At 37.1% G+C, this 24,295-nt stretch overlaps 1 protein-coding gene and 1 long non-coding RNA gene across 2 annotated transcripts; one reads left to right on the forward strand and one right to left on the reverse strand.

Annotated features, from left to right (window-relative positions):
* Positions 1–54: 54 nt before the first annotated feature.
* On the reverse strand, positions 55–7,565 carry LOC148208522 (uncharacterized). The gene is made up of 3 exons (XR_015787283.1): positions 6,914–7,565; positions 6,716–6,825; positions 55–1,203 (listed from the first exon to the last, which is right to left on the reverse strand). It is a non-coding gene; the product is annotated as an uncharacterized LOC148208522 (long non-coding RNA).
* A 13,393-nt stretch (positions 7,566–20,958) lies between these two features.
* LOC148208523 (uncharacterized) lies at positions 20,959–21,471 on the forward strand. Its single transcript, XM_088119093.1, has one exon. The coding sequence runs from the start codon at positions 20,959–20,961 to the stop codon at positions 21,469–21,471; it is 513 nt and encodes a 170-aa protein (XP_087975219.1).
* Positions 21,472–24,295: the final 2,824 nt, after the last annotated feature.

A 24,295-nucleotide genomic window follows, 5' to 3' on the forward strand; every position in this document is an offset into this window, starting at 1 on the left:
TTTATAATGACAAGCAACTAATGCAATAATATTAATAACATTAAAGCATATATATAAATAAAATACTAACAAATTAAGAGACTAAATGAATGATATATTCATAATTCATCAAACATCAATTGATATGTCATATCAAGCATGAAGCTAACTCAAACAAACCGAATCTCTGTGCGAGGATACGTCGGGCTTTTTTCTTTATGGGATGGGAGTCTCTCTCTGTCATTGATGGTTTCTTTAAAATCTCTTCGATTCTGCTTCTTTCTTCAAATTTCTTCCATCTCCACAATGGCAACTATCGATTTGTCGGAAGAATGGAAAATTTTCAAGCTAACTTCTAAGGAGGAGGTCATTGTCGACATTGATGCTCCTGCTTCAATAGAAACATGCTCTAATTTGAATTGCAGTCTAGTAGGTAAGCTCTTTCTCAAACGTCCTGTGTTCTTGTCCAGTGTTGAAAAGTACACTATGTATCGCCTGGAAGCTAGACAATGGCTCCTTTTAGTGGAAAATATCGATTGGAATTTATTCCTTTCAACTTCTCTCGGGGCATTCATCGGAATAGAGTCTTTCACACCGGCCCTTGGACTTTTGACAAAGTTGTGCTTATGCTGATTAAGCTAGTCTCCAGAGTTCAGCCTTCAGATCTGGATTTTAACAAACTGGCGATATGGATTCATTTCTTTGATATTCCACTGGATTGTATGAATAAATCAATGGCGCTCAAGTTAGGAAATGTTTTGGGAACCTTTGAAGATGTTGACTGTGATGAATCAGACTGCTGTTGGGGATCCAATCTCAGAATTCGAGTAACGCTGGACATATCCAAACCCCTTAGAAGGGGAATCAAACTCAATCTTGATGGTCCTATGGGAGGTGTTTGGATCCCCATCCAATATGAACGTCTTCCTGACTTCTGTTTTCATTGTGGCAGGGTGGACCATACTATCAAGGATTGTGCTCTGTGTTTTAATAATGAAGGAAACCCCTGTTTGCGCACCAAGCATCCCTATGGACAGTGGCTTTGTTATCAAGGTCCGTTAAGGCAACAATCAACACCCGTGCAGAAGAGTGGTGAACATCCGACTGGAAATTTTGATAGCAACTTGGCCCATTCTGGTACTAAGAACCCGAACGACACAATCAACCAATTAGATTCCCCTTCTCCGGCAGTAGCATCTCCGGCAGGCCCTCCGGTAACAACATCTTAAACGGAAAATTCAGCATTAATGACATCGGTTTCCAAATCTGGAATCTTCATGAATTCTGCAGCATTTATGGTGGCTTTGAAATTGCAAATTATTTCTCCAATAGTTACGGAATCTCCGGATCGAATTATAAATGCAGATCCTAATGTGGCTAGTAATGTCAACATTCCTTCTAAGGAATTCAATTTACCATTATGTTCTGACCCTCCACAATCATCAATTACCACAATGGATGCTAGCCCCATTTTTACTGGTAATTTACGTCGTTGGAAGCAAAAGGCAAGGGCTATTCACAACAGTAGTTCACCCTTCGGCCCAAGTCTTAATATTCGAGAAGCGCAACTTCAGCCTACAAATGTTGGACCATCTAAGAGGAAGGTCTCCCCACATCAAAAAGCCTCTAAACTAAAGAAGCAGAAGTTACAACAGGTCATGTTTTCAACCACGTCAGAGGACAAGATTAATGAAGCGGCGAAGGTTGCTGAACAACCTCGTCGAGTGCCATGAAGACCATTTGTTGGAATGTTCGGGGGTTGGGGGACCCACGAGCATTCCGTGTTCTATGTGACTTCTTGGTTCACGAAAACCCTCATGTTCTTTTTCTTATGGAATGAAATGTAATGACACTTTAACAAATAAGTTGAAACTTGCTCTAAATTTCTAGGGTTGTTTTACCGTGGATAGTTTGGGCCTCAGCGGAGGTCTTTGTTTACTTTGGAAGGATTCTGTTGATATTACAATTAGATCCTTCTCCTATCACCATATTGACTGTTCAGTTATGTTGAATAATATCTCATGGCGCTTCATAGGTTTCTATGGACATTCAGCGAGCCATAAACGCCACCTCACTTGGGAGCTTCTTCGTAGAATTCATAATATGGATGATTCTCCCTGGGTGATTGGAGGGGATTTCAATTCTATCTTACGGAGCTATGAAGCCTCTCAATCTAGTTCATATGATTCCACACATATTTCCGCCTTCAGGAATTTAGTGGACCACTGTGGCCAGACCAATTTACTTGGTGCAATAACTGCTTTGCTACTTCACAACTTTGGAAGCGTCTTGATCGTTTTTTATGCAATGATTCTTTCTACTCTCTTTTTCCAAGTGCTCATGTCACTCATCTCAATTGGTCAAAATCTGACCACTGAGCTATTGCAATGTATCTATTTACTCCTCCTTACAATTGTGGCTCGAGGAATAGGAAACCATTCCGGTTTGAGGAGTGTTGGTCACGGAACCCGTAATGTGCACAAATTATCAATAGAGAAGGCGTTTGGTTAGCTCCGGTTTCCTCTCTTTCTTTTTCAGATAGTATTAGTGCAACTTCTTCTGCTTTGCGTTCTTCGGGTCGGTCAAATGTCAGGGAACTTTTTAGACAAATTCGAACCCAAAAAGCAGCCATTGCAAATGCTTATAATCAGCCTCATCCGCTGAATTTTTCTATTATTCATATGTTGGAGGATGATCTAGCTGGTCTTCTTGAATTGGAGGAGATATACTGGAAGCAAAGATCTCGCGAAGAGTGGCTCAAATGGGGTGATTGTAACACGAAGTGGTTCCACAAAAAAGCTTCCATAAGGAAAGCTTGTAATGATATCCGAGGAATTGAAAATGCTCATGGCACTTCGAAAAAGGACATGGAGGAGATTGAAAGTACTTTCATCTCGTACTTTCACTCAATCTTCACTTCTTCTAATCATTCGGACACTGATATTAGTGCCATTACAAATCTCATTCCTACTCGAGTGCCGCCAGAAGTGAATTCCCGTCTACTTGCCCCTTATGGACGAGAAGAAATAGAAATTGCAATTAAACAGATGTTCCCGACAAAAGCTTCTGGTCCTGATGGATTCCCCGTTCTTTTTTATCAGAAATATTGGGATATTATGGGTCCAAAAACTATTGAGGCTTGCCTAAATGTTCTTAACAGCAATGGACATATTCGTGCTTGGAACAGAACATACATTGCCTTATTGTGAAGGCTAAATAGCCAGGTCAGTCTTTGATTATCCCCCCATCAGTTTATGTAATGTCTCTTATAAGTATTGAGTTTTATGCCCTAAACTCGTGGTTTGTAAACATAAAACAAACATTCATTCAATAAAGTTGTTAATGATAGAATTGCATTAACCCAAATCCAATAAACTAACATCCTAGGTTATGTGATGTAATTGGAACAATATATAACAGATATGCAATATGTATTTAATATACAACGTATATATTTGATATACATTATATATTCGATATACAGGTGGATAATGTTCCAGTAGTAACCTAAAGGGTCTATAGTATATAGATAAGGCTGGCTACCTTATCCTGGTAACACTATGGATACGGTCCACTTTGTAATAGTTACAAATGACTTGATTCAGGTCATTCATGTGGAGACGTGCGAGTTGGTGTATCCTATACAATGAGTTTGTATAAGACTGGACCACGAAATAATTAAGCTTTAGCTGTAATACCGTTAGCTAATAGATTAATATTTCAATAGGATGACTAGGTAACTCAATCTCAATCCTGAGTGAGTTATGGACTCCTGCCTATTAGAGCTCGTCCTTTGATTTGTATGGGTGAGAGTGGCTCGAGTCGCTGACTCAATATGCCTACCATTTTGGGGACGAGACTGAATGGGGAGCTGGAAACATAACCACACAAGATGAAATTCACTCATTCCCGACTTCAGGTAAGTAGATGAGTGTTCTCTTGAGTGCTGACTCTAAGACTTGAACAAGGGGCCTTACCCTCTCACTGGCCCGAGAGGGACTTCTGGTTATTGGTTGGACCATAACTGGATTGTTCATTAGAGGATCAGCGGTACTTAAGGGATAAGATGTAACATAGGGGTAAAATGGTAATTTGACTCAGCTGTGGTTACGAACACTCGTGAATGATTGACTTGTCGTTAATGGTCAAAATCCACGGACGCAAAATATTCTACAGTGAGAAGAGTGCAACTTTGGGTCTTTAGTTGAGTGACCGACAGTTAACGAATGTTGATTAATATGGTTAATGAGTTTAATCAATTAATCTTGTATCGTTGGAGCTTCCGATCTGTAGGTCCATTAGGTCCCCTTGCTAGCTCCTAAAGGATAGTTAAGAACAATTAGTCTTGAAAAGAATTTGAATTGTTCAAATTAGTTAAAGGGAATTAAGGTTAATTGTATGAGATGCAATTAATATAATGTATGTTGATACATTATAATATAAAGTTGATTTTGAATAAGATTCAAAATTATGAGAGATGAATATTAGAATTTGATTCTAATATAGTTGATTAATATTCATTTAATTAAATTAATGGGATATGTTAATTTGATTAAATTTAATTAAATTAATATTTATTTTTTGTAATTAATTAAATTAGATTTAATTAATTATTAATTTAATAAAAAATGTTTAAAAAAAGGGAAATAATGGGAGGATTAACCTCCCATGGTGGGAAGTGAGGAGGTTTTCCCACTTCCACCATTATTGGTGGGTAGTGGGAAGGTGGACCCCTCCTTTTATTGATCGTCCAAACGTTGGTTGATAGAGTTTCCGAAACTCTAAACGAGAAAAGCTCTCTCTCGATTTCTCGATTTCCCTTTCAATTATAAGACGGTTCCCACAAACTGAGTTCTTAATATCCAGAGGATAGCAAAGAAGACTTTATGGTGGCGTTGGTGTCTACATTGAAGAGGTATCTTCAAAGGTATGTATCACTAACTTTCTTGTTATTCATGATTATGTGTCTTTTCTTTGTTGTAATTCTAAAACAAGATCGAAGCACACGTGTTCGCGCGCTTCCGCTACGGGATCCGATCCCTTCAACAAGATCATTACTAAATCTATAACTAATTGTCTTAAGACTGTCATTGGTTTGGTTATTTCTGATTCCCAATCGGCTTTTGTTCCACATCAAGCTATTACTGATAACATCATCATTGGTCATGAGTGCCTTCATTACATAAAAGGGCTGAAGAATGGTTGTAATGGTATGGTTGCAATTAAGCTTGATGTAAGTAAAGCTTTTAACAGAGTTGAGTGGACTTATTTAGAATCTATAATGAGAAGTTTAGGTTTTGCGGCAAGTTGGATCTCCCAAATTATGCGTTGTCTATCTACGGTGAATTTTTCCATCCTCATCAATGGTTTCCCGAGAGGTTCTTTCTCCTTCCAAAGGAATTCAACAGGGTGATCCTCCCTCCCCATATCTCTTTTTACTATGTGCGGAAGGCCTATCCATGCTTTTAAATAATACCAACAGGTTGGGACATCTCACAGGTATCACTTTTGATCTTGATAGTCTGTATTTCTCATATCCTCTTTGCAGACGACAACCTTATTTTTCTAAAATCATCAAAGTTTGAATGCCTCGTTCTAAGGCAAATTTTGGATTTCTATGGTCGGGCTTCAGGGCAATGTATTAACTTCTTAAAATCAGCTCTACTTTTCTCTCCAAATGTCCATCTTGAACGGAGAAGGTATCTTCAATCTATCCTAAATGTTCGGCTGGTATCTGATTTTGGTATTTATCTTGGCCTCCCTTCCTCTTTCTCTAGACGCAAAGGTCTAGATTGGAATTTTCTAAAGGATAAACTTTGGAAAGCTATGCAAGGGTGGAAGCACGCTTTCTTCTCAGTTAGTAGGAAAGAGATTCTTATTAAAAGTATTGGCCAAGCAATCCCATCCTATCCTATGAGCGTTTTCCGTCTACCAAAGGACTTTTGTAATGAAATCACCCACATGTTTGCCCATTTCTGGTGGGGGTCAAATTCTAACACTCGGAAAATGCATTGGATGAAATGGGATAAAATGTGTTTTCCAAAGGAACTTTGGGGTTTGAACTTTAGAGATCTTGAGGGGTTCAACCAAGCTTTGGTGGCTAAACAGATTTGACGTATTCTCCAAAACCAAAATCTTTTAGTTTCGAAAATTTTGAAGGCTAAGTACTTTAAAGAATCCTTGGTACTTGATGCATCACATTGCAACAACTCATCATATTTCTGGAAAAGTTTTTTGTGGGGAAAGCAACTGCTCTCAAAAGGCTTGCGGCTCCGTATTTGTAATGGCTCTTCTGTAAGAGTTTTTTCTGACCCATGGATTCCAAGACTGATTCATTTCCGGCCCATAACCATTAATGATGGATATGATGATCTTCGGATGGCTGAGATCATTAGACCCCAAGGTGGATGGGATGAGCATCGAGTTTCTAGCTTTTTTTGTGTTGAAGATAGGGATCTAATTCTAGCCTTGCCTATTAGCCCTTGTAATCTACATGATTCCTGGTTATGGCATTATGATAAAAGAGGATCCTATAGTGTTAAGAGCGGTTACAAGCTCTTCATGAATCTCAAATTTTCAGAGGCATCAACTTCTACCAGCTGTCAGCAAAAGGAACAATGGAAATCAATTTGGAATCTATCTATCCTTTCCAAGATAAAACTTTTTCTATGGAAAGCTGTCCATGAGCATCTCTCAACAACCTACAATCTTAATAAAAGAGGTATATCAGTTTTACCATATTGCTCTCTTTGTTCGTTGAATGTGGAGACCACTGGTCATGCCATTTTTTCTGCAAACGATCTAGGGCGATATGGCGTCAACTATTTCTCTCTCTTCCTCATCTCCCTGCTGATCCACAACTTAAATTTGTTGATATATGGATGGGTATCAAGAACAATTTAAAGAATGATGAAATTAAGTTGGCAGCAGTCACCTATTGGGCAATTTGGTCCGATCGGAACAATTTGCTCAAGGATTCCAAATTCCTAATGTTGAAGCCAAATGTGCTTGGATTGGCTCGTTTCATCCTAGCTATCTTCTTGCAAACATGGCCGAAATCCCTCAATCTGCTCAATCAACCAATTTGAATCGAACCTGTCAGAATTGGACTCCACCGCTCAGAAATCAACTAAAGCTAAACATCGACGCTGTTTGCAGACAATCTTCCATGGGGTTGGGCATGCTTGTCCGTGATTCATCTGGGCATTTGATAGCAGCGAAGTCCGTGTTTCTCCCCATCTCATTTTCGCCTCTTCTTGTCGAAATAAGAGGAATTTTGGAGGGTTTAAAATTCGCAAGAACCTTGAATTGCTCCCATCTTCAAGTTGAATCTGACTCCCTTCAAGCAATTCGTTTAATCAAAGGCGATTTGGATTCTCTCCAAGGCAAACTTACTTGGTTGATGGAGGTGAAGCATCTTGCCCTAACCTTTTCTTTCATTTCTTTCAACCATGCTCTTCGTTCATGTAATAAGTCTGCCCATTTTCTTGCAAAGTGGGGGGTTTCTTCTTTAGCCATGAATTTTTTAACAGATTTTTTCCCAATGTGGCTTTTGGATTGTGTAATGGGAGGCTTCACATCAATTTCTGCCCACGTGGCTTAATTTTAATACAACTTCCATTTAAAAAAAAAAACTGAATCTCTATGTATCTATTTGCTAAGAGTCTCATCTCCTCATGTTTCTTGTTTTTCGTTTACTTTTTACGTATGGCATCGCCACTCCCTTTGGTAGCATCCAATAATTAGGAACTTAATTTGAAAGCCATATTTCGGCCCGGAAGTTTTCGAGATGCCCTAAAAACCAACGAATGGCAGAGACAAATAGAGCTTTTGCACATTTTCGTTAATCCATGAACATGATCTATATAGACACATAGGCCCATAGATCCATACATCTCGATCGGAAAAGAATCAATAGAAAAAGAAAGAATCGGAATTGATCGATATATTTCTAGAAACAAACAAAAAAGAAATGAAAGACGAAACATAAATCATGGATCAACTAAGCCAAGCCCTCTCGGGGACTTGCTTAAGAATAAGAAAGAGGAATCTCATGTAAATACCATGGAATAAGGTTTGATCTTATTTATGGGGATTCCGTAAATATTCCATTCCAAAAAGAGAAAGTTTGAAAAAATTGGGATTTTTTTGGAGATTGAATGCAGTTACTAATTCATGATCTGGCATGTACAGAATGAAAACTTCATTCTTGATTCTACGAGAATTTTTATGAAAGCCTTTCATTTGCTTCTCTTCGATGGAAGTTCGATTTTCCCAGAATGTATCCTAATTTTTGGTCTAATTCTTCTTCTGATGATCGATTCAACCTCTGATAAAAAAGATATACTTGGTTACATTTCATCTCTTCAACAAGTTTAGTAATGAGCATAACGGCCCTATTGTTCCGATGGAGAGAAGAACCTATGATTAGCTTTTCGGGAAATTTCCAAACGAACAATTTCAACGAAATCTTTCAATTTCTTATTTTACTATGTTCAACTCTATGTATTCCTCTATCTGTAGAGTACATTAAATGTACAGAAATGACTATAACAGAGTTTCTGTTATTCGTATTAACAGCTACTCTAGGAGGAATGTTTTTATGCGGTTGATTTTTCCCCAATAACCGAATACTTTTGTCGGTAAATATTGGATATTTGATTCCATCCATAAATTTTCTTCCCTATGAGTTCGAGTCTCAATAAGAATGCTAGTCCTTATTGTTCATATATTATGATATGAATATACCACACCAATTCGTTATGTATGGATGATGAGATTCCATCGATATAGAGCCAATTCCAATAGAATTATTGGAGGGTCTCATTGGCGTGCATCCAGTAGGAATTGAATCTACGAATTCGCCAATTATGAGTTGGGCGTTTTAACCATTCAACCATAGATGCTTAGCGGGGATCCTCGTACATGGTGAGTAACCAAATTCCAATTAAAATGAAATCTTTAGGATAAATCAATGCAATTTAGGAGGACTCACCGTACGACACTTTAAAATGAGTAATGCTTACCATTCCCTTATTCACACAAACCCTTAGATGACTTATCGACTGCCTTGCTTGAGGAATAGTTTCACTAAAATGGAGACGAACCGGAATAACGTCCGATCTTGTTTCTAGATTGAGTGGAAAAGGGTTATAAGAAGTTCGTTCTGTTCCTCTGTGCATCTCTGTGATCGGTAAATCCCCATGAAAAAGGGACAAATTTCGTGTAGTTTGTAATTGGATGTTACTGTTAAGATTTTCTCTCATTATACGTTAGGGAAGAAACACACGTATATGTTATATTAGATATTAACTATTTATATAGGAACTAAAGATATATGTAATCTGCCCTACTACTGTGAATTTAGATAGGGCTTACAATGGAAGTCCTTCTCTTTCGTTCTGTAATGTTATTTTGAATTGAATATTGAATGATATCCGCAAGTGACAATATTGAGGGCACTCTACTTGTTTGAACTCTACATGTGAGGTCTTCTCTCTTTCTTCTGATCATCAGTCTTTTCTTTTTTATTAGGAAATAAGAGATTGCAGCAATAATTTCAAATATGAAGAAGAAGAATGCAGCTAAACCTCCCAATCCAATAGCCATCTCTACTGCCTTTTTTCTTCTTTCAATGAGGATCAAAGGGAAAGGGGTAATCGTTGATGCTTTCATCCTCATAATAGCACAAAAAAGAGTCCCCTCCTTCGATGGTATCCATAGGAATCACCGAGAGAAGAAACCCAAAGGTCTTGAATTGCCACCCGTCAACAATGTGAACTGTTGAGCCCTATACGTTAGAGGCAGAGAAACCAAGATGCATGAAATCTTTTAATTGCTTGGAGAAGTAAATTTGGGCAACAAGGAGACGATTTGGAGGCCTAATCGGCGAGTACCCGATTCACACCCGGATCATTTTCACTGCATCTTTGTACTCAATCCAAACTGTTATCTGTCTCCCACTGGTCAAATCAATCCCCCTTGAAACAACATTAACGGAAGCCAAAGATACCCCTTCGCTTATATACCTACCTATATGGTTGACTGACATCAATACCTATATGATTCCCATTGATGTCGACAAGCGAAGGGTCGAAACTGGTATCAAATTCCACAGCGATGAATGAATCTTCCCCATCTAAGGCCAGTTCTGGGAGACCCATATATCTACGGCCTTTGTCGGGCTTTCGTCCCTTCGCCTATAGGTAAAGGCTTGGCTTCGCTATCACTCACGACTTGGTATAGAGAAAAATAGAATTGCGATTAATAATTTTTTTATTGAAAAAAGAAACGGACAAATTTTAGATTAATAAAAGTATAAGTTTTTATGAAATATAATTTTTCAAATCAAATATTAAAATTTTTTATGTTATATTTTTGTTTGGTTATATATTATGCATTTTAAAAATAAAAATAAAAATAAAAAAATAATGTTTTCATCTATGTTTTAGAAAAAATTAGAAACAAGTTGTTTCCAGAATTTATACATGAAAACATTTATTAAGAATGAGAAATGAAAAATAGTAATAGTTACCAAACTTATGTTTCTAAAAAAATTGGAAACGAAAAACGAGAAACAATAAACAGGAACTTTATATGCCAAACGGGCCTTAATGTTTTCGTTTATTGTTTCTTATTTCTCATTTGTGTTGCTTATTTCTTATCTACTGTTTCCTCTTTTTAATAAATAAAAACATAACCATATTTGATAATTGTTTCTTGTTTCTTATTATTTCAGTAACATATTTAGTAACCATTTATTATTTCTCGTTCTTTGAAATTTTAAATTTAAAAAGTAAATTTTTTTATGAAAATTTATTTTTAGTTAAATATTGATTTTTTATCTTATATTAATCTTTTAATATTTATTATATATTTTATAAGTCAGCAACGATAAAATAATACTTTTATTTATATTTTGAGAAAACTGAAAGGGAAACCAGAAACAATTAACTTGATTGTTGTTTCTAGAATTTATACACCATTTTTAAAAAAATTCTTAAAAATGAAAAAACGGAAAATACAAATAGAAAACAAGAAACGAGAATGCTTCTCCAAGGAGGAAGTAACAAGATTTCGAGAATGGAAGGAAGAGAAAAGCGTGCTTTGTTGAGCTAAAATGCTGAATTAATTTGGAGATACTGAACCTTACTTTTATTTTTCTTTTTTTCTCCTTCAATTTTTATGAGAATTTAATCATGTGTACTTTGTCTACAAAGATTAGTCCAAGGGTAGATCCACGGAGGGATCAGGGGCATGTGCTCTGTATTTTGATTAAATTTTTGTCAATACGTCGACATTTCTATTTATCTATAGATTTGATATCAACATGAGAGGTGAAACGACATTTCTATATTGGACCAAATATTAAAACAATATCAACAAAAATATCACTAGTATGAACCTAATATGTTAATATAAATCATTTTTAACTTATTTAAAAGGGATGAAATGTATTTTTATAAATTTTCTAGAAATATCCATCCATATTGACATCTTATCGATATTTCTATCAAAATGTTTTTAGAATTGAGACATAAACATTTCTATCACATCAACATTTAAAATTCTAATTGGGTCTATTTCTGAAATTTGGTATGATGTCTTCAAAATCAAATAGGAAGTTTGGATTCAATCAAATGGAACTTTGATTTCAGACAATAATTCGGTTAAACTATATATTTTAGGTTAATATACTCTTTTGTTTTTGTTTTTGTTGATGCAGAAATTTGGTCTCTAGGGATTCCACCAAATTCGAACCAATCTTTAAGAATAAAAGGGATCGACGAGACCTGCAAAATAGAATAGCACTAAAGATTGGTGTGGCTCTTGCCACACAACTTTCGATACTTGAGTCAGAATTGAAGTAGTCGAGTATAGAGTGTAGGGTATTTAGGCATACCTTTAGGGTTTGGTTCACCCTTTTATTTATTTATAGAAGTCGAATCCTAGTGCGCTCAGGAGATTTGGACGGAGTGGGTCTCATGTGGAGTCTGGGGTCGACACAAGGTCCATTCGGATTGGGCCGCACAGAGGTCGGGGAGAACCAACGGAGTTCTCGGCTGTGGGGTCGAGAACTCCTCGGTTCCAACCTCGGGTCGCCAGGTCCCGACCTTCTTACCTTGATTCGCGAGTCTCCTCCTCTTTTGGTTGTTTAATCGGATATCCTTTTATCTTCCCATAATAGTTTTGTTTTTTTAGTATAACAGGTAAGGTGGAGATTCGAACTCATGATCTTTTAATCGAAAAAAAATGCTGAGCTATGCTCAAGTTGACAGACTCTTTTGTTTTGGTCACAATATTTTGTTATTTATGTTGCTATACTATTAGAGCCTAATGCATAATTATTCTAGAATATTTAAACATCATACTTAAAAGGTGATTGTAAATGTAAAAAAAAAAAATCAAGATAAAAAGAGTAAAATAGAATTACATGGACCATATGTTGTTAAATTTAAAACGCAGTTTAGATGAGAAGAATTTTATGTGATTTAATGGTCTTCCTCAACCCTCAACTATGTAAGAATAAGAGCCCAAGCGAAATTATAACCCTGTTGTTGGAATATTTCGGGCCCGTTTGATAACCATTTTAGTTTTTGGTTCTTGATTTTTCTTATTTTTAGTTTTTGGTTTTTGGTTTTCTGTTTTTAAAAAATAAAAACCATATATGTTTGATAACCATTTTTTGTTTATTGTTTTTAAAAAACAAAAAACCAAAACATGTTTGGTAACGATTTTTAGTTTTTTGTTTTTAAAAAAGTTAAACAATTGAAAATACATATTAGAAAGAGAAAATTTTATGTAGAATAGAGATGATGTGGGTGCGAGTGAAGATACTCTCCCCCATTATCGGGCTCGTGAAAATTTTTAGTCTCCGTCTCCACCTCATTCTTTGGTCCGAGGGATGTTCTCGAGAAAAATTATCAGTTTTATAATTTTTTTTAATTATTTTTAGAATTTAAATATAAAAAAGTGTAATAAATATATATTAATTATTTAAAAAATGGAATCGGGGATGGGAACGGAGTCGGGACATGCATTTTCTATTTTTGGGACCCAACCGTGCGGAAATCTTTGTCTTTCCCTGATGTAGAAACAGGAAAATATATATGTAAATAAACTTTTAGAAGATAAATTTTAGAGAGATAAATAAAAATATTTAGAAAAAAAATAGGTTGAGAAAAGTTAAAGACAAAAACAGAAAAATTTTAGAGAAAAAAATAAAGTTGAGAGGAAAAGATATATTAAAGAAAAAAATTATAGTGGAAACAAATTTAGAGATAAAAACAAGATTCAAAATATAATTTTTATATAAAATAAATAAAAACAAAGATAAATAAAAGTTATAGTGAAAGAAAATTGAACGAGAAAATAAAATATAATTTTTAGAAGATAAATAGATTACGGAGAGACAGAAAAGTTATAAAACATGAAATTTTCGAGATAAAAAAGTTAGGAAAAATATTAATTTTTTAGAGAGAGAAATGAAACTGGTCCGTTAGAAAAAAAAACAAATATACAGAAAATGTTGGAGAGAGACAAATAACAATAAGTATTCAAAATATGAAAATTTTAAAGATACAAAATACAGTTTGTAGAAAGAAATTTAGAAATAAAAAAAATTTAGAGTGAAAAATAAATTTTTTAGAGATAAATATGAGAAAGAAACCAAAAAAAAAAGGGTTGAGTATTAGAAGAAGAAATGAGATTTTGAAAAACTGTTTTTGAAAACTACTTTTTTTTTTTTTTGAATTTACATAGAATTTCAAAATAAATTTTGAAAAACAAAAAACAGAAAATTGAATTGGTTATCAAACGATACTGTTCCACTTTTAGACATCTAAATCTAATCTCTATTTTAGACAAATCTTTAAAATAGTCCTACTATTAGTTTGTTATTGACTTTCATCTAACATGCCAAAATATGTTGTCCAATTTAGTCATACTTCGTACTTTTTGTTAGTTTGGTCTTCGTACTCTAATATTTTATAATTTTTCCTTTTTTGTTAATGTTAAAATTTTGCATTTGAACATAAACACATATACCGACTAAGATGAATCTTTAAAAAATTTAGGAGTAGAAATAGAATTGATACATAGAGACAAAATATAAGGGTATGTTTGGTTAGAAATCTGAATTCCGTTTTTTGTTATCAGATTCACTGAATCAAATGGATTCAGCGAATACGCGTTCGACAGGATTTTGGAGATTCGTTTTTGAAAAATGTTTTCGAATTCTGTGATCCAAAAAGTAGAAATTCTGAAAACGATTTTTTTATGTTTTCACTATTTTATATTCAGAATTTGAGAATTTTAAGATGCAGAATTATATAAAATATGATAAAAACTTTGATAAATATATTACATCATATTATAAACTCATTTTATGTTCGTTAAAATTAAAACAGGTAAAATATAAGATATTCTAAATTATATAACCTTATAAGATAATTATACAAAATTTATAAAAAAAAATGTTAATAAATTAATTAATATAAGTTTAGATTAAACTAAAATTTAGTTTGTAACTACTTTTATAAATATATTACTAAACACACATTCAACAGTTTTTTAAATTGAGATTAAATTATCAAATCTGCTACTAAACACATATCTAAAAACACTGAAAACAAAGAATACAATTGTGGTTTTCATTGAATCCCTTGTTTTTGAATTTCTGTTTTCTGATCACCAATCAAACACACCCCAATGTAACTCCATTTATTAAAAAATAGCTCAAAGTAAACTAATTCACATTGAATTATTTAATTTTTTGTATAGACTAAATTAATTATAGCGTTGAAGAAGAGATATCGCTCTTGAATGATAAACTTTTGTTAATTTTCAATTTTCAGGTAATTATTTTAAATAAATTTTGGCTAATTATCCTTCTCCTCAAGGCAACTTCAAAGGATTGTGAAGCTATAAATAGAATTCTCAAAGTCTCACGAGGGGCATCTGAGCAAACAATAAATTTTGAAAAGTCATTTCATGACAAGCAAGAATACAAATAATACCTTAGGAAAAAAAAAAAAATACAAATAATAAGACTATGGTTGAGGAGGATTTTAAAGAATCCAGATAGCCTACTTACGAGGATTCGTATCTCGGATTTTGAAGGAATTCAAAATGATGACGGATTTCAAATGAATTCCACTGTTTGGTAACAAATGATTTTGAATGAAATGGTCGGATTGTGCAGGATTTGATAGACTTTTGAAGTAAATTACCTATTTAACTTCGTCATATTTTAATTTCTAATTAATAAATTTAAAATAAAAGTCTAAATCAGTAAAATTTCTATTTTCTTTTTCTTTCGGGTGAATACCCAAACAAAAAAATCTAATTTAATTCGTTTCAAATCATTCTTGTTTCAAACAAGATAAAAAATTTAAAATTATTTTTCGGATTTCAAATAACAGAATTTAAAATCATTTCATCAACTTTCTTGACGTCAAATAGAGAGTAAAGGAAAATACTATAAAAATTCGGAATTTTATGAAGGCCAAGATTGGTAATGGCCCCTTCTTATACACGGGGAGTATTTTATGTGGTTGTGATTTATTCGAAAAGGGCTATAGATGGAGGATAGGCAATGATTTTTACATTTCCATCGGTTTGGATCTTTGGCTTCTAAACGAAGGTAACTACCAAAGCCTCCTCTACAGCTATGATTTCATTTACTCCTGTTTGGAACTTCGGATTTGTAGGGATGGATTTTGAAATCTTTCATGTGTTTGGATAACTAAAACGAAAGAATTTGAAATCCTAAATGATTTGAAATTCAATTTTTAGTTCAAATATTTTCGGTTTCAAATGGGTCGGATTTTAAGTTTAAACTTAACAAATTCGAATTTTGCCCTATGGAAAAATAATACATATCCCTCCAACCTCTTTGCACATCATCATCAATCAAATTTCTTTCAAATTTTGATTTGTCCTATTTTTTTTCTTTAATTCTAATAACTATAAACCGACTCTTCCTATGCATTTTTTTTCATCCCCATTCAAACAAACTAAGGTTTATTTTTTATTTTATTTTTGGTGTATTTAATTTTCCTCATATTTCAATATTGTTTAAATCTTTATGTTTATGTTTTTTTTATGTATATTTTTTCTTCTTTTTAATATTTGAATCCAGAGTTGCTAAAAAAACTGAATCAAGAGATTTTCAAGTTTTTTTTTTCAGTTTAATTTTTAAAATAAATGTGACATTGACTCATTTTAATTTTTGTTAGGTTTATTTGATTAAATTATTTATGTTTCCATGGTTGAAATTACTAGTTTATATTAAAATATTATATTATTAATAATGTAATATTCTGCAAAATATTAAGGGCATAATAGTAAAATGTTATACTTTATTTTCATTTCTCGTGAACATCCAAACAATAAATTTTAATTTTAATGATTTAGAATCATTTTGGTTCCCAACGCAATTAGGAATTTGAAATATTTCCGTTATTTAAAATCTTGGAATTTCAAATAATTTCCTATCAATTCTAGAGGCCAAACGAAGCATTAAAATAGAATGTTTGCCTCCCTAATGAGTACAAGGGGGAGGTGGGATGAATAAAATAGGGCAAAATACACTTTTGGTCTCTGAAGTTTGAGCTAGTGTCCGTTTGGTCCCTATAGTTTCGAAAGGTACACTTTTAGTCTCCAAAGTTTGAAAAATAGTTTAAAATGGTCCATGAGTTAGATTGACCGTTAGTTGACTAACGGAAAAATGACATGGCATTGTTGATGTGTCGTTTTTACGTGAGGTGTCATTTTTTATGAATTTTATATTATTATAATTTTTTTCTTCTTTTTTTTTATTATGTGACTTTTTTTTATTTTGTTTTGTTCGTTTCTCTCTTCCTTACCTTCTTCCTCTTCTTGTTCATCTTCCTTCTTCTCCAACAACTTTCTTCTTCTCCGGCTACCACCGATTACCGCCAATCGCCACCGACTACTGCCGGCCATGGTCATCGCCTTCGTATCTGAAACGTGATGGTTCAAACTTCATAGATCTGAATGTTTCTAGACCATTTCGTTTCAGATCTAGAAGTGATAGCAGCGGTTTGTCACAGAAGGGAGGGAAGGAGTAGAGTACAAAATCTGAAATGAAACAATTCTAAATCTAAAAGTTTTGTTTCAGATCTTGAACGACCAGATCTGAAATGTAGATGGAGGCTTCGGCGGCGGGCGATGACGGCGACGGTAGGTAGTGACGATGACGGCAACAAAACGACAACTAATGTTGTTCTTTAAATGACCTCTCTTCCAAAATGGGAAATTTGAATTTGTGACCCCTTCAATAACTGAAACTGGATAAATGACCCCATTTTTAAAAAACCTAATTTGTGACCTCATATTCTATTAATTATGACCCCTTTCAAAATATGACATAATGAAATTACCATTGTACCCCTGTTTTAAAAAAATTCATCCCCTCCCTCCCCATCCTTCGTCTCGGACATTTCGTGGCACTCCCATCCCATCCCAAGTAAAACCCTAAACCCCCATCTCGGAGAATCCCCGTCTCGGAGAATCATTTCGCACTCATCCATTTTTTCTGAAGATCATTCTTTCGCACTCATCTGTAAGCGTCGGATTCATCTCAGAGGCTGCAAGGTTAGTTTATATCTTTTACAATGTAAGAAAGTTGCTATTCTTTATTGTATTAGCATGACCGGCGCTATCTGAAGCGACCGTATAGATTTAGGTTTAGTTTGACGTTGTCATTGTAAGAGAGAAAAAAAAATCCCTCGAAGGCTTCAATCTCGGACTCTATCTCGTATTCAATCCCGGACCTCAGTGGTCTGGGATTGAATACTGATCGCATCCAAGATTGAAGCCTTCGAGGTCCGGGACTGACTTTCATCTTGGACTTGTCCCGGTCCGGTTCGGTCCGGGACAAGTCCAAGATGAAAGTTAGTCCCAAGACAACTCAAATCTGACTCTCATCTCGGACTTGTCCCGGTCCGGTTTGGTCCGGGATGAGTCCGAGATGAGATGCAGATTTGAGTTGTCTCATTCTGCCTTTCATCTCGGACTTGTCCCGGTCCGGTTCGGTCCGAGATGAAAGGCAGAATGCTGTTTTGTTTATTTTTTTTTTTTAAGTTCCTTGTCACTTAGCTTAGTCTGTATCTAATATGTTTTATTTCAACTTTGTGATGAACGTAGAATGGATTTGAGACTCATCATAGATCGTAATGACTGGTTTCCGGCCACGTTGACGAACCTTGCCCATGTTGATAAAACCACTACTAGGATTAAGGCCAGGCTAACCCTAACCCAGTTAGACATGTTTAGGCAAACATGTTTCAGTCCTATTTTGGACATGGACGTTGTTTTCAACGGTCCATTGATCCATCACCTATTGTTGAGAGAGGTTGAAGAGCCTAGACAGGACGTCATTAGCTTTGACTTGTTTGGGAAGAGGGTGTCTTTTGGTAAGCGAGAGTTCGACCTAATCACCGGGCTCAGTCATAGGATGAATAGGGTAGATAATCATATTCCTGGACGAAGACTTAGAGCACGTTACTTTAAAGACAGTGTTAGGGTTAAGTGTAGTGAGCTGGAGAAGATTTTTTTGGAGGACGTTTTTTACGACGACGAGGATGTTGTGAAGGTTGGCATAGTTTACTTCATAGAATTTGCCATGATGGGGAAGGAGAGGAAGCAGTTCATAGATACGGCCCTGTTAGGTGTTGTGGATCGGTGGGAGGCGTTCTGCAACTATGACTGGAGTTCGATGATTTTTGATAGGACGATTTGGAGTCTCAAGAACGCTCTGAAGGATAAACTGCCGCCGTACCAACAGAAGGCAACAGCGGACCCCACACACGTTGAGACTTATAGTCTGTATAGGTTTCCGTACGCATTTCAGGTTAGCGAGGTTTAAGTCAATTGTATAATTTTATACATTATTCAACTGCATCATTTATTTGCCTTTCATGGATTCCAGGTATGGGCGTATGAGATGATCTCGACGTTGAGCCTGCGAGTAGCCACGAGGTTGAGCGATGACGTCATTCCTCGACTTCTCAGGTGGTCGTGCACTTATTCGCGCGGGTTTCGTGTGCTGGCGAGTGAGGTTTTCGATAACACGCGGGTAAGTAATTCTCTTTTGGCCGTATGATTCATATTTGGTTTTTCATTTCGATCTAATCATAGGTTTTTTGCAGTCCAAGGTTAAGGAACACTAGTTGGCGACGGATGCTGAGGAACAACACATGGTTCGTGTCATTCTTCCACCAGAAGTCCGTGTTATACCTGATCCGCCTGCTGTACCTGATCGGGCTGTTGTACCTGACCGGGCTATTGTACCTGATCCGCCTGCCTCACCTGAACGGGCAGCTGTACCTGATCCGCCCGTTGATGTGGAAATGGGTCCTCTAGAGGATCCGATAGTAGATGCACATGCGGTAGACGAGGCTAGACCCAGTGCAAACGACGGTGAAGGGTTAGAGAAGAGATCGAAGAAGAATAAATTCAAGAAGAGGATCAACATACGATTGAAGAGGCTGGATAACCGTGTCAGTGCTATCGAGGACACACTGGGTGACTTTGGAGTTGCCCTGAAAGGTATTCAGAGATACCTAAAGAAACCGGCGAAGGTACTAATTTAATATGTATACAAATTTGTTTTTAATTATTACAATAATGCTCATGGGCCAGTGTTTTGGGTGCAGGGTAAATTCCCTGATTCGAGCAAGTATTTCGGAGGTGGGGTTGGGCCCGATGATGACGGTCCATCGGATCAAAGGCCTGATGAGTCCCCGAAGCCAGATGGAGGTCGGAAGAGTATGGACGAGAACCAGAGGCCTGATGAGGACCAGAGGACGGATGAAGACCTGGAGACTGAAAAGGAACCGACGTTGGGACATGGTCCGAATAGTGTCGATGAGGATCCGAAGAGAAGGGACGATGATCCTATGATAACGGAGGAGGATGATGGTATGATAACGGATGGGGACGAGGATCCAAATCAGGTAACTCGTACTTATTTTCCTCGTCGGATTATTTATGACCTTGTCTTACATCATGTTATTTAATATCAGGACATTACGATCGGGAGACCACCTGATGGCTCGGAAGTGGATCATGCAGATGACCATGTACCTCAGGTGGCCGTAATTCAGGTAACCACCTTCTGTAATGCTAGTATACATCCCTGATTCACATATTGTAATGTGATTAATATTTCTTGTGCATTAGGATCTCACCGTTGTCAGGCAAGAGCCGGATGCTCAGCCAGATACACAGCCCACGAGACGACGAGTTAGGCGTCCATATAAGGACTGGGCACCCGACGCGATCGTTAAGGTAAACTTAATGTCATGCATTTCGTCAGTTGTCATTACTCGACCTTACGTGTTTATTGTGGTTTAGGTTGAACCGTACCTTGACCAGGACGAAACTGACCTTCAGCATGCCCCAACTTGCCGGGGACTACGCAAGCGCCATTATTCGTGGAAGCTGAAGGGTATATACACACCAACCGGCCGGCGTAGGATCACCGTGGACGCATATGACCCAGCATGTCCTATTCCTCCACAGCTGGACGGTCAGTTCCAGACATGGATGGATGACCCAGACACTGATGGACGAACTCGGTCTACTGCAGCTGGCTTACTAGGGAAGGAATGATATCGCGATGTACTAGACCCTATTGTCCAATTGAAGGACGAGGTAAGTACCTCTTATTCCACTATATAGTACTACATTTGTCAATAATATTTCAATATCAACTTGTATTTCTTAAATGCAATAGGTAGTTGATGCTCTCGACCTATTTACGGCCAAAAAGTTGGAGAAGTGTGTACATCTGTGTCGCAAAAAGTTTGCGATAGGCGACGTGCTACTTTCGGTACAGACTTTTTACCATTTTGTACTAAAAAATACTATTTTAATTATTTGTGTAAGTAATATCATTTTGTACTTCTTGTACAGACTCTGCTGAACCGAACAGACGGTCCGTATGCGGCCATGAAACCAGGGGTCCTGTCCACGAGAATCGAATACCCCTGGAGCCAAGAGAATACAATATTTCGGTATGTGTTCGGTAGGCAGTTGGACCAGAATGTGGCTTGGACTGATGCAGACACTGTGTACACCCCGATCAACATAGGTGGGAACCACTGGGTGATGCTCGGAATTGATCTTGTGGAAGGTGACTTAACCGTATGGGATTCACTCCAATCGGCCACTCCACTAGATTCACTTGAGAAGGAGCTGAAGCTCATTTGTACGATCCTACCTGCGGTACTACATCATGGCGGGATATTTGCATCACGACCGGACCTACCAGTGGTGCCATGGAGGGTGCGTCGGGTTCGCACACCCCAACAGAGTAACGCCACAGATTGCAGAATTTTCTGTGTACGCTTCTTCGAGTACGATGTTACCGGGTCAAAGCTGGACACTTTGACCCAAGATAATATTATATTTTTTAGGCGTCAGTACGCTGTACAGATGTGGGCGCGCCGTCCCATTTTTTGAATATTTATGGAATTTCGATATTGTCTTTTCTAATTCGTATTTCATTCTCGAAGCATGATACATGAAACACACAATAATAATACAATCCAATCCTCATAATAATAATAATAGTAGTAGAACACATAGAGTTGCAAATGCATGCATGCATGGTTGGTTTCTTGAGATACAAGTTACCTTGCCAATTTCTCTAAAATCCACTTCATACATGTTTAAAAGTAAATGAACAACAAAAGCATACATTCACAATGTGATAAGAGGTTCGCTACATGTTTTGCGATTGTGTCCCCACGCACCACAGCGACCACACTTACGTGTTTGTCGTACCTCACCCGTGGAAGGAATCCTAGTTGTCTTCCTCCTCCCAACTCTTGGAACAGTCTTTGGTGGTTCCACCGGTATGTTGACAAACTCTGGCGAACTGTTCCATGTCGAGACGTGTCCGACTGGAAATATGGGTTCTGCATAAGCCAATATCCAGGAGTTCGTCGTATATGCCTCGTCGCACAGACTGTATGGATTTATATTTCGCATCATCGCCGCCGCAATAGCATGAGAGCACGGAATCTTAAAGTAATCAAACTCCTGACAACTACACGTCATAGCGTTCAAATCAACAATCCCGTCAAGGTTGCCATCCCGTACCTGGAAATGGAACTAGTCAATGTTGTCTACAACGTGTCTCCGCACACTATCGGAATATTCGGCATACATGTTTTCTGCGTAGTCGGACAATATGGTTGATCGGGAAGCTGCAAGCGTCCGTCGATCATAGAACCAATTCTGTAACTTACCTCTAATGTGGTCAAGTAAGGCGGTAACCGGCAACTTACGGGCGTGCCTGAAGAGGGCATTTACAGACTCTGCGATATTTGTAGTCATCTGTGTGTACCTCAATTGAGTTTGGAAACAACGAGCCCAACGCTCCTTCCCAATATCATCTAGATATTCCCGTACACCGGGGTATGCACGAAGTTGGGCCCAGATTGAGTTGAAATATGACTCGCGATACGCCTTTGCAGCCTTTAAAAATAGTTCCTCGACTGCCTTCGCATCGTTTTTAAATTTTGCTATCAAGTTAACCTTGATATGCTGTATACAAAAGCAATGAAATGCAGCAGGAAATACCTTGTCGATTGCCTTGCAAATGGTTTGATGTCTATCAGAAACGAAAACCAAATTATCAACTCCAGCGAGCGCACGTTTTGTTTGAGTCATAAACCACACCCATGATGCTACCGTCTCACCGTCGACAATCGCAAATGCTACTGGGTAAATCTAGTTATTCGCATCGACACCAGAAGCTGATAACAATACCCCTCTGAACTTCCCCTTTATGTGGGCCCCGTCAACAACCAACACTGGTCTAATACAACCCAAAAAACCTCGAATCGATTGACCCAATGTCATAAATACATATTTGAAATATTTGCCACCTTCTAGTTCTAATTCGAAAATAGTACCTGGGTTCATGATTTTCAAAGCTTCACCATAAGCTGGAAGTAGACCATATGACGATGCTGGATCACCTCTAATAAGTCGGAGTGGTTCTTCACTAGAACGCCATGCTCTATCATAACTTAAATTGACACCATACTCCTTCCTCATGTCTTGTATAATGTCCTTCGGTCTATACGTGCGGGAGACGTCTGTGAACTTCTCTTGCACAAGATGTCCTACCACCCAACTTTTGGCTTGCCTATGATCATGTTTTAAAGCTCCACCATAGCACGTATAGGCAGCACAATATTTTTTTATCTTGAACAAAGTGTATTCCTTTAGCTTGGTAGCTCGAAGTCTCCACGTGCAATCAGCATGAACGCACCGCAGTATATATAGCTCCGGCGTCGACTTCTTTACTTTAAATTGAAAATTCTTCCGCATTGCAACTAAATGCATTTTCAAACTCAACTCCTTCTTATTATCAAATACATCGCCCTCATTAACATCATTTGTCCCAGAAGACTGTACTATGAGTTGCAATTTCTCATCATTAGGGTCTCCGGTGAGACCATTACATCCCGGTGCCCGGACCGCTTCTTCATCCCTGCGAATCTCAGTGTGCACTTGTTCGACATCAGACTCAAGCTCATCATCAAGCGCATCGTCATGCTCTTCGTTCCCATATTCTGCTTGAGAGTGTCCTTCTTCAGACTCTGCCAACGGGTCATATGATTCACCACTTTCATCTTCGTTATCATTCCATACTCCCGGCACATCCCAATCACACACCCTATCATCTCCTAGATTACATGGAACAACATCTGACCCCAATGGTGTTAAACCCTCTACATCATGACCTATATGCCCGTAGGAGGGGTGTGGCTGTCGGGAAGAAGAGGGGTTCGATGATGAGGAAGGAAATGAGGGTATGGGATATGTGGGTCTCTGGAATGGGGGAATACAAGCTGCGGACATAGGAATCGAGGACACGTTTTGGCCTAAATAATATGGGAAAGAAGGCATGTACGTTTCATTCCCATGTACCTGCTTTGGCACATTAGATATATATATATAGGCAATTCAGATACATCCTCACCAGTAAAAAAAAAAACGCAAGTCATCGTCATCAGTTATTTCCATCACACAAACTTTGGTTTTAAAATGATACACGCGTCTAATTATAATATCAAACTGTAGGGGGTTAATGTTACTCAATCTATACACGTGACCTAGAAATTCTCTGTACGTGATTATACTATCCACTGTCAATCCCCTCGTACAACCGCCGACGTAATCTTTTTCACTATCATTCCATTCTCCATCGAATGTTATGAAAACACGAGGCATCCTGCAAATAGATAAAACTAAGTGAGATAGGAAAATC

Source organism: Momordica charantia (assembly GCF_013281855.1).
Source record: "Momordica charantia cultivar OHB3-1 chromosome 10 unlocalized genomic scaffold, Mcharantia_2.0 BLBB01000010.1, whole genome shotgun sequence".
Taxonomy (NCBI): domain Eukaryota; kingdom Viridiplantae; phylum Streptophyta; class Magnoliopsida; order Cucurbitales; family Cucurbitaceae; genus Momordica; species Momordica charantia.